This window comes from Sinocyclocheilus grahami, unplaced genomic scaffold (assembly GCF_001515645.1).
Source record: "Sinocyclocheilus grahami isolate Dianchi unplaced genomic scaffold, SAMN03320097.WGS_v1.1 scaffold289.1, whole genome shotgun sequence".
NCBI classification, from domain to species: Eukaryota; Metazoa; Chordata; class Actinopteri; order Cypriniformes; family Cyprinidae; genus Sinocyclocheilus; species Sinocyclocheilus grahami.
The window spans coordinates 738,120-749,989 of NW_015505468.1; the positions used below are offsets into that span (position 1 = coordinate 738,120).

The window sequence follows — 11,870 nt, forward strand, 5'->3', positions numbered from 1 at the left end:
CTGCAGAAGGAAGGTAGTCTCGACAGACGCCTCCAACACAGGTTGGGGAGCGCGGTGCGATGGCAAGCCAGCTTTCGGCCACTGGTCGAAAGAGGAAGGCCAGCTTCACATCAACTGCCTGGAAATGCTGGCAGTGTGTCTTGGCCTTTGAACCTTTCTGCCAGACCTAAGGGGACACCACGTCTTATTCCTCTCGGACAGCATGGTAGTGTCCTATATATATATCGCCAGGGTGGTCTCTCTTTGAAGCGCCTCTTCGCACTAGTGGAGAGCCTCTTGGAATGGGCTCAGCTCAACTTGCACTCGCTGAGAGCAGTGCATATACCGGGCAGGCTGAACCAAGGAGCAGACATGCAGTCTCGGAGCTATGTCCCCTCGGAGGAGTGAACGCTCCACTCTCAAATGGTTCAGAAAATCTGGGAGATCTTCGGCAGGGCAGAGGTCGATCTCTTCACCTCAGAAGACAACTCTCATTGCCCAACTCACTTTTCAAAGGACAGGGACGCATTGGCCCACAACTGGCCCAACCCCCTCCTTTACGCTTTTCCCCTGATTGCTCTGATCCCACTGGTGATCAGGCGAGTCAGGGAATAGAGACGCAAGGTTCTGTTGGTGGCCCCTCTCTGGAGGAACCAGAACTGGTTTGCAGAGCTGTGCCGGCTGCTCTCGGCAGCCCCGTGGCCCATTCCCCTGAGACGGGATCTCCTCTTTTAAGTGAACGGAACAATATGGCACCTCCAGCCTGAGCTGTGTGCTCTGCACCTTTGGCCTCTCGATGGGAGCTTGCGAACCTCCCAGAGAACGTGCTAAACGCAATCTCTCAAGCTAGAGCACCGTCTACAAGATGCCTCTACGCCCTTAAATGGTCTGTCTTCTCCGCCTGGTGTACAGCCCGTGGCGCAGACCCAATCTCATGTGACATATCTCTGATATTGTTCTTCCTGCAAGAGCTGTTGGATAAGGGCCGTTACCCTTCCAAGCTCAAGGTCTATGTAGCAGCCATAGCAGCTTCTCACGCTCCTATAGCTGGCCAATCGGTGGGCAGGAACAACTTGGTTGTTGATTTTCTGAAGTGTTCTAGAAGGCTCAACCCGCCTCGCCCCATCACTGTCCCTACATGGGATCTGCCCACGGTGATGAGGGCTCTGAAGAGCCCTCCTTTTGAGCCACTACAGTCCATTGACCTTTGTCCCCTGACGCTTAAGACTGCTCTGCTTCTAGCATTAGCATCGGTAAAGCGTATGGGAGATCTGCATGCGCTATCAGTGAGCCCCACCTGCCTCGAATTCGGGCCCAATGACTCTAAGGTCGTCCTGAAACCAAGGCATGGTTATGTAAAGTGTCCATTGCAGAAATTTGTGCGGTGGCCGGCTGGGCCTCGCCGTCCACATTTGCCAGATTCTATAGTCTGGACATCCTGGCCCTACAGGCGTGGGTCCTTTCTGCATAGCAGGGCACTCTGTCATATGACAACCAGTGCTTGGGGTTTGCCTCCTTCATGTACGTTCTTGGCCCTCAGTGAGTTCCGAGGCTGTACTGAATTATTTCGGGATGATGATACAAGGCTGGGCCGACCTCTCTGAGTTTAGCCCTTCTGCCTTTTGCGGGGCTTCCCTGCAAAATACTTGGTCCCTCTGGGCCCCCTTGGGTGCATAAGGCAAGTTCAAGTATTAGTCATTCCTCTAGTATAGCATGGCGGGATTGTACTGGTTGCCCAAGCGTCTTAAACAGACGCAGTACGAGTGATGTATCGATAGGGAACATACTCGGTTACTAACGTAACCTTGGTTCCCTGACACACGGAACGAGTACTGCATACTTTGCCGTGCTATGTAGCTGCACGACTCAGTCGTCGCTTCAGTCGAAGTAACCTGAGGATCCTATGGCGATGTGCCGCTTATATAGGCAGATGACCCCACCCATTCTGGCGGCCTTTGGCGGGCTTTACCGCCATAGGCTCGTGCAGCTCCGCTGCTGACCCATTGGTTCGTTTTTTTATTCACTGCACGAACCAATGGCCGTGCAGTTACACTGCATTATTGAAAGGCTTCAGTCATCGGAGAAAAAGGAGTTTTCCCCAAGCATCTTAAACAGACGTAGTACTCGTTCCATGTCTCAGGGAACCAAGGTTACGTTAGTAAACGAGTACGTTCTCTCAAAAATGAAAATTGTCATCATTTACATGTCATTCCCAACATGTATGGCTTTCTTCTGTGAAACACAAAAGAGTATAGTTTGAAGGGGTTTTTTTTAAGTCAGTGGGGTCCAAAACAACACTAGACCCCATTTTCTTTCCAAAATATCCTCTTTTGTGTTCAGCAGAAGAACACGAGTTAGGTTTGGAATGACATGAGGGTGAATACTTTTAAGGTGTTGTTACAGGAGAGCAATACCGAGGCTGAATTATCTTATTAGTAATGTCTCCTTTCATTTCGGGGCCGGATGACACCACATCATCTGTAGTCCCTGAGACACCATACATGCTGATCATCTAGCAACTCTCTCATCAGTCCGTCACAGGAATGCATTCAGGTGTGCTTTCTATACCCAGAGTCCCCTGTCAACATGATGTTACACAACTTAGTGACTGCATCGGTGTGTGTGTCGTGTGTGTGCAGATGCTCTTCTCTCTATAATTACACTACAGCCCCACAAGGAGAAACAGCAGATGGTGAGAGAGAAACAGCCAGAGGAAGTGCCTGAGAGAGCCTGCACTCCTTCATTAACGGACAAAAAACCTTCCCTCTCTGTCTACTACACATAGTTCTTGGGGCTGGGGCATGAATTTCTAACTAAAGTCAGTTGTCAAGCGTAAAGTCAACATAAAATGTATAAGCCCTTTTTTTTTCTTTAAAAAAGTACTGTTCTTCATCAAAATGTAAGAATTAAAAAAAAAAACTTTTATTATTACTATGAAAATAAACACTTTTTCCCCCCAGCTCACCTTACCAATCAAAATAAGGTATGAAACTGCAAATGGTCAAAGAGTGGAGGTTCTTAAGCTTGATTTTAGGAGGTCAAACAAAATATTTAAACTTTTTTTTTCTTCACAAAAAATTTATAAAATACAATATACTACTACTACTACTAATACACCAGAGCAGTGATAATTAAGACAAGTTAAAATCTTCCATATATTAATCTTTTGTTTATAAGGCCTAGTTAGTTTGGGACCAAATGCTAATTGATCTTGTGTTTCCCTTAATTGAAGAAAATTATTTGTTTGGTCATGTTCTTCCTGACATTTTTCATCCTTGAAGACTTCATTCACTCTGAAATGAATCATATTATGGAAGCAAAATATTAATTTCATGTTGACTTAAAAAAGTTATTTAATGCTTTGACAGCTGACCACCTATAAAATACACTAAATGTTTCTCATATATTCTCCATCTCTATCTTGTCTCACACACTTACTCGTAAGTGCCTCTACACCTAAAATTCTGCTGCAGGTTGTCAGAGTTTATACCATTTTGTATATTACTTTCACATCAATCATCAAGCTGGAAAGGCTGCATTTTGCCCGTTTTTAAACTTCACTTTTCTTTAAAAAAACTTACTGACTTAAGTCGTAAGGTTGGACTACTCTGGGAAAAGTACCTAGGTATTGATATTTTATTGGGCTTGAACACTGGTGGGGTCTGTAGTGCTTTGGCTTCCTCTCACCTAACTCACCCAGTGACACCTGAAGTAACTTTGTCAACTAACTTCTCACTTTAAACAAGGTACACAATGTGAGTCTCATCCTCCCTTTGTGAGTGGCATAGAAGCATTGGCCCAGGTCTTGACTGGTTTGTGTTCTGTGAGTTTGAGCTTGTGACAAATTGCCATAAACAATGTGTACAGACACTATTGGTTAACTGTATTTGCATCTCTTATGTGATATCTAAAGCCTCAATTACGTAAATGGAAATATTCTGCTTTTCAGATTGATTTACAGGGTGCACAGAAGTGCATATATGACACTTGATGGACACTAAATACAATACAAAGCTACAGTACCAGAGTCCAAAATTAATACTCAAAAGTGTCAAATGCCTTTGCCGTGAAACATATAGGCCGGCTTGGTTTAAGAATGATGCCAATTTCTGAGCCATTCAATTTTAAATGTAAATAGTCTACTAATGAAAACTTTTGTCATAATTCAAATGTATGTCCTCAGACTTTATATATATATGTAAAGTTTATATATTACATAATTAATATATTAGATTATACGTTTTTATATTTTTCTACAGAACTCCATGTAGCAATATTATATGTGTCCTATATTTTAATCCATTAAAATATGTGGGAAAAAATCCTCACCACAGTAGGTCTTCACATTCTTGTGACAGTTGTCATGTCACTGAGAGACACAGATTGGCTCATCCTGTATGTGTTGCTATGAGTGACATAATGACCTACGCTGTTCGGTCATTAGTGTGCTTGGAAAAGGTAGCTAAGTAATCCCATTTTCCAAAGAAATACAGTATATATATATATATATATATATATATATATATATATATATATATATATATATATATATATAATATTCTTAAAGGATACATTTGCGATTTTCAATCAGCTTTGTACTGCTTCAATTTAATGGGGAAAATAAACTAGGTGCAGGTAACATGGTGACACATTTTGCGTTTACGTACACTACAGACATTGTAACATTATAAAACTGGTTGAAAATCTGTGAAGTTCTTTAATAAAAAAATAATGAAAGTACAATTTCCTGGGTTGGTTTTCTCAACTGACTCGCCAAGTGGGGCATTAAGTTAAATTTAGACCATGTACATTACTATGCAAAGTGCAGCATGCAGAGCTACAAACAACATTTGTTAGAACTAAGCAAGTTTCTACTGAGCAAGTGGTTTTTGGTGTTTACAGAAGATTAGAGATGTTTACAGACTGAGACATTTATGAAATATTATGCCATTTTCTAAACATACAACTGCTTCTGATGTTTACATTATATGCAGACACATTTATTTAATTATATTTATTTGTTTATTTAAATTAAAGGTTAATATAATCATCACATATGCTGTTTTATGGAGGAAATTCCTATCCACAAACCTATCCAACCAGTGGCCCAATGCGGCCTGTTTGACATTTTCAGTGGCCCACAGTTAAATAGCCTAAAATTATGTATTTTAATATATTAGATGTAACAAATTTTAGAACATGACAAGTACACATCTCCAAAAATTCTTTCTTTATTACTTTTTTTTTCATGGATATTTTTATTTACGCACTTCTGTTATGCTGTAAGATGCCTGCCATACGTCCACTTGTTGTTGAAGTCAAATACACCTTTCCTTGTTTTTATAGTGAAGTTCAGTTTGAAGCCAAACATACAAAACACCCACTGGAAACCCACAGTTCAGTCAGCTGAGGGGAATTAAATACTCACTGCACCTGCATGAGACAAATGCGTCATGGGCGCCAGTTTACTCATGTGCTGAAAAATGTGCAGTTGTAATTGATGGTGTCTTCTCTCCCCCTTCCCCCAGAGAAAAAGAGTACGGTACTCTGAGCTGGACTTTGAGGTAAGACCCCATCCCCATCTGTCCTTAGACTGGTGTTTGTGCTTCTGTCCAACATTTTCTAGAGATTTTTCAATGGTCTCATACAGGAGCCAATGATAGTTGCCACTCTGGTGCTTGTTTCCCCCATCATGCATTTAGTATTAGCAACAGTCCTATCCATGGCCAAACTGCTCAGTGTTTCACATACCTTGATTTCTTAAGGGGGTTTTTTGGCATTGTTTCAAAATAGGGTGATCACATATCACACTTTGAAATATATATGATACAATTAAAATATACATGTGTGATGTTTAATATAAAGTATATATTAACTTAATAGAGTGTGTATGTACATATAGTTCTGCTCATATGTTTACATCCCCCTAGTGGAATATGAAAGAAGTTAATAATTTTAACAAAATACAAGGGATCATAAAATGGTGTTATTTATTTAGTACTGTCTTGAATTAGCTGTTTTACATAACATAGGGTTACATATAACACACAAGACATAATAACTGATATTATATTTATACAAATGAATTTCAAACATTTACACCCTTACTACTGAGTTGTTACCTAGATGATCAACAGTTGAGTCACTGGTTTGTCCTAAACCAAGGGTGTCCAAACTCAGCTCTGGAGCGCCACTGTCCTGCAGAGTTTAGCTCAAACTTGCCTCAACACACCTGCCTGGAAGCCCTCCAAGACTGAGTTTGGGCACCCCTGTTCTAGTATGTCTAGTGAGACATTGATTAGCTGGTTCAGGAGTGTTTATTTGGGGTTGGAGCTAAACTCTGCAGGACAGTTGCTCTCCAGGAGCAGGATTGGACACCCCTGTCCTAAACAGTTAAACCACCCACTGTTCTGTTGAAAAATCCTCCAGGTTCTGCACATTCTTTGGTTTTGTAGCATTTTCTGCATATTTGAACCCTTTCCAACAGTGAATATAAGATTTTGAGATCCATCTGTTCAAGGACAGTTGATGGAGTAATACACAACTACTGTATTACAAAAGGTGAAAACATTCACTGATGCTCAAGAAGGCATCATACTGCATTAAGAGTTAGGGGTGTAAACTTTTGAACAGAATGATAATTTGTCAATTTTGTTTAAAATTACCTTATGATTAACATTTACATGGTGTTTCATGGACATCATTAGTTTGACAGTAGATTTAAAATGACTTTAAACAGTCTTGGCAGTTCATAGATGTGAAGTTGATGAATAATTATAATTTACAGCACTCCTGCAGTTCAAATACAGTTTAAATATTGCATAGCAATAGCTATGCTCAGTGAATTCAGAAAATGGTCTGCATTTAGCATTTCACAAATCTGGTCACCCGATTTCAATGACATCTTTGATATGTCATCACAAAGTGTGCTGTATAACAGCTCCATACAAGCAGGATGTGCTTCTGAATACGGAAGGATCAAGGCTGCAGAAACACTGAACCAGTGTAGAGCTCTGTAAGTGTTGAGTGAGTGGCATTATTGTGTATGAAAGAGAAAGACGGCATAATGAGACGAGTAGAGACTGCACGTGTATGACTGAGGCAACCTGGAGGGCATCCATGGAATGATCAACTGGCAGGATCCAGCAAATCTCCAGTCTAAAACATGCCAATCCATTTTCTTCAGAACACACTTGTGTGCTTTTAAACCAGCTGTTCTTCAATTATGTTTGAAAGCTTAAATTAAATTATGACTGGATATTTGCTCTCCAGTATGGAGGCTTCTTCTCAAACAGAGGTATGTCTTGTTACTAACGCATTCAGATGCTTTTAGAGCTTCATAACCTTTTCCATCCTAGTCAGTGCTGCATGAGATGATCTCCCTCCTGTCCCGATAAGCAAATTTGAGGTCGACAGTGGACTAAAATAATGTTTCATGATTGAGATAATCATTTTTGTTGCTACAAGGATCTATTTCGAAAAGTGAATTCACTGAAACTTACGTATAAATACATAATAATGTGTAGTGCATTTAGTTTTAATGCATTAAATTCCTCTTCAAAACAAAAGCAAAATAATATTTTGCTAAAATGTGTATTGCTCTGGTGCGAGAAAAAAAAAAGCAGGCAGTCAGTCTCCCAGCCTGGTTAAAATGATCTGTTTGCTGGTTTGGCGTTTGTGGCACTTGTTTGCTGGTCAGGCTGGATTTTTGTGTGTTTATGTGTTCCGGCACTCATATTTCGGCAAGTTTTTAGAATTTACACTGAGCAGAATGAAGTTAAATGGGTGAATGTTCAAAATTAAATGCCATAAAATGTATATGTTTTATAAATTTATATAATTAACTTTGGTAGCCCTAAAATGAATGAATTGTTACATAACCATTTATAGAAACCCAAATAAAACTAAAAATTCCATTATCAGAAATCAACCCTAGAACATGGATGCTTACATTCGCAGGTTGGAGCTCCATGTCAGCTCTGCGTGAACATCAGCTGTGACTACAAAACAGCCCAGCCAGCTTCCAACCACCTCCAGTTAAGTCTGGGAATTGGTGGAAATGTCTGTCAGTAAGAAATGACACTGACTAGAGAGCTTTAACATTGTTTAATACCCATCAGAACCAATCCGTATACTACTCAATCAGAGCACCACCCTTCGAGAGGTTGAGTGTTCATAGTCATCCTAGTTTTGCGGTTTAACACCGGTAGCCGTTGACCCAGCTCCTCCCTGGCCTGCCCTTTCTTATTTTTGCTTTTGTTTCTTTTTGTTTTTTGTTTGTTTGTTTTTTCCCCTTCGTTACAGAAAGTGATGCACACTCGCAAAAGACACTCAGAGCTCTACCATGAACTCAACCACTCCACCAAGTTCCACACCATAGACAGGTATAACAGGGACCCTGCCATGTCCTCCTTCAAGGTAAGACCCCTTTAACCTGCGACCCCACACTGATACCCATCCCTGATACGCTCAAATCGTACACCACCCTATAAGCTCCACTTTAACTGAAATAATCTTGTGCTGTGTTTTCTAAAAGTCCTGCATAATTGTGTCACAACGTCGGTAATGGATTACCATGCTCACATGCTGCAGGAGTTTTAAAGCAATAGTAACTGGAGCACTAAATTGATAACTTGAATTACTAATAATAATTACATAAATAATTTGTTACTGCAGAAAACTTATTGTTTTAATGGTGTATTCATTTCTTCAATTCCTTTTAACTTTAGCTTTAAAATAGCTGTGATTAAAATTCATAAACGTTTTAATATTAAATATGATGCAAATGCATATGCTAGCTTATAAATGAAAAATAAATACATATTTGCAATCACAATTTATTCACTCTCATGTTGTTTTAAACCTGTATGACATTTTCTAACTTTTAATATAAGGACAAAACATTTTTTGAATTTTATGTTTCACAGAAGAAAGAAAAGCATGCATGCTTGGAACGACATGAGGGTGAATAAATGATGACATAATTTACATTTTTGGGTGAAATATCTCTTTAAAAGTAAAAAAAAAAAATGATGGGGAGTGAACAGTTTGTATTTTGGGTCTTGGATATAAAAAAAAAATTAAATCCACCTGGTGTTTGGAAAAACTCAGTGCATGCACTGCTTCCCATTTCTCCAAGCCTTGTGTTTTGTAAGCTAATTAGTACAGTATTAATAGTTGGATCATATTCAGTCTCCTTCCATTAAGCTTCTCAAAGTACACCTGCCTGCTCTCCTATCTGCTTTCCCTGGAAATAGCTGACTGTTCATCTTTGCATTAGCTAGACTGCTGAATCTTTAATGTTCTATTAGTGGAAGGAATATTGCAAACATCCATACGCCAGTGTCCAGAGGCTTTTGTCATTAGGATTTAAAAACAAATACCCTGCAGAAAATGACCTGCCCGCAATTTGTGACAAGTGTATACTTTGGTGGCATTTGCCACATGCTCACTCACTTTTCATTTGGATCATGCTGTCTGCAGCCTCAATTACAGCCTATTTCAGCCCATTAGATCCTTGTGCTGCATTACTTTTCACCAGAGGCATGTCCTGTGGTGGCCCTGGCCACCTGAGTGATTTGATTGGTCACCCCAAAATTCTAAACTGTGATTGGCCATCTCTTAAGTTATCAGTGAAGATGGATTATGTTTCTTGACAATGAGTCTGTACATGGGCCACCCCAGTAAAAAAGGTCTGGACACACCACTACTGGATAACTTCAGACAAGCATTAGAGGTTCATGTTCTTATATTACAGATAATCAATCTCTTTCTAACTGCTTTTCAAATGCTGACAGTATTGGTGAGTCATGATGCTTTTAGCATTTGCCTTTCAAATCCCAACGGGACAGCAACTGTAGAATAATTATTTTGATTTCATTCCACAGGTTTGATTATATTGACAATGCTATAATTACTGCGATAATGGGCAGGAGAGTTTGAAAAAAATGAAATTTCACATTCATAGTTATTATAATAACCCAGTAGCTAAGACAATCAATTATTTGGATTTCTTCTTTAGGTCAGGACTGGTGTGAGAGGGATTTTCCACTGAATGTGATCACATAAAGATGTGGTTTTCAAATATGTATCAACATAACTATAATCTAAAAGACAAGTGCACTTTACACAGTTACCTTTCACAGGTGCACTTTTACAGTTTGTTTGGATCCTACATTACTTTCTCTAAAGACCAGTCTACCTCATGAAACCACATCTACCTCAAAAAGTATCACGTTATAACAGCAAATCTGTGCTAAAAAGTGCCATGCCAGTGGTCATTAAACCCTTCTAACAATCCGGCCGACTTCACAGGTTCCTCCTCCACCTCCACCACGGCAATCTGAGCCTTTAACACGGAAAATGAGCTACGTTTACAAAGAGAGCCAATGTAAGCATGTCAACCAAACCCTGTATTCCCAGCCCCATGTGGTAGGGCCCTGATTTATAGAGGCTCTCATTGGTGCAGTGTAAACCCTCACTTGTAGAGTTAAGTGGTGTAGAGGACTAAATGTTGGATGTTTGTTCACGTTAGGCTGATTTTTTTTCCCGTTAACTCAGCGTGGAATAATCCATTCAGTGTTGTGATGTACTGTTGTAAATCTCACAGCCTTGTGCTGTCATTGTGCTTGTGCTGGAGCTATTTTAAACCCTTAAAATTTTTTTAAACCAAACTGTACATATAAATACTTATAAACCACAAAAACTTTCAATTTATTAAAATTTGTTTTAAAACCTCATAAACACATAAAACATAATGTGGCCACAAATCTGCATTAAAGTGAGAACAACCTGTTTGGTATACGGTAAGTAAGCACATACTGTTCTAGAAAGGTAATACTTATGATATTTGAAGTTCATTTGGTCAGAAATGTGTGTGGGCTGTTAAAGAGATGAGTGCACATTTGGGAAAAATCTAAGCCATTTTTCGCCTCCTGACTTATTGTAGACTTTCCTTTTATCCCATTGGATCATTCTAACAGCTGGTGAGGAAAGTGAACTTAGTGGGGTCTCTTAACACATCCAAATGGCCCCTTCCAAACTGTCCATTTCTTCTAATCGTCTTTCTCTCTCTATTTCCCTCCTACATGCGCTGACTTCAATCTTTCGTTCGTACAAGGGTTCGCTTCATCTTGTTCTTTTTTTTCTACGGGGACAGTGGAGACGCCTTAGTCACTTGCAGTCTGTTAAATTGCTTGTGTTAGTGCGAATGGAGCTTGATGCAGTTTGAAAGGCAGTTAACCTCTAAGTGAAGATGCTGGCTGGGCTGATAGCTGTAGCGGATGCACCCCATATGGTCCCAAATGGATGAAGGACTAGTACCCTGTGTTCAATCTATTCATGCTAATGGGGATCCTACAAATGAACACAGCGGGGAACTTGAGAGCAGAGGAAGGCAACAGTCTGGCTCTTGAAATATGTATTAGCTGAAAACTTCTGCTCTTACACCCACTGAGTGTTTTATGAAAGAGTAAACATCATAAATACATGCACGGAGTTAGCAATAATGTAAGATTTGAACAATCCCCTAAACTTAACTTAGGCACGTAACCGGCATAATGTATTCTATTGACATGACTGATGCTTTAAATCATGTAGTTGTTACATTTCTATGCATTTTTCTTATAAAGGACGATGCAGCTGGTTAAAAAAAATGTCGAGGGTAAAATTTGTGATTTATTTTTTAAATAAAAAGCATAAATTGTCATATAAATTACAACTGAATTCTATATAATACTCATCAAGGAAATGCATGAACTTTTACAGTAAATTATATATTAAATAAAAAATTAAATTGTTCTTGTAAATAAAAAAAACGAGCCACAATTTAAATATTTTATGGAAAAAGTTTTTTTTCCCCTTAATCTTTTGTAATGAGTTCTGTACATTAG

The 11,870-nt window shown here is 39.5% G+C and overlaps 1 protein-coding gene across 7 annotated transcripts in view; it reads left to right on the forward strand.

Moving 5' to 3' along the window:
• Window positions 1-11,870, forward strand: part of adgrb2 (adhesion G protein-coupled receptor B2) — a 336,322-nt gene that overhangs the window by 314,802 nt on the left and 9,650 nt on the right. For 2 of the 7 annotated variants that reach the window (XM_016292626.1, XM_016292627.1), the window contains exons 31-33: window positions 5,508-5,543; window positions 8,284-8,397; window positions 10,294-10,369. In XM_016292626.1, coding sequence (XP_016148112.1) covers window positions 5,508-5,543; window positions 8,284-8,397; window positions 10,294-10,369 — 226 coding nt within the window. Of the gene's footprint in view, window positions 1-2,463; window positions 2,834-5,507; window positions 5,544-8,283; window positions 8,398-10,293; window positions 10,674-11,870 lie in introns of those variants that run through there. The other 5 variants (XM_016292623.1, XM_016292624.1, XM_016292625.1 and 2 more) reach the window with 4 other exon arrangements.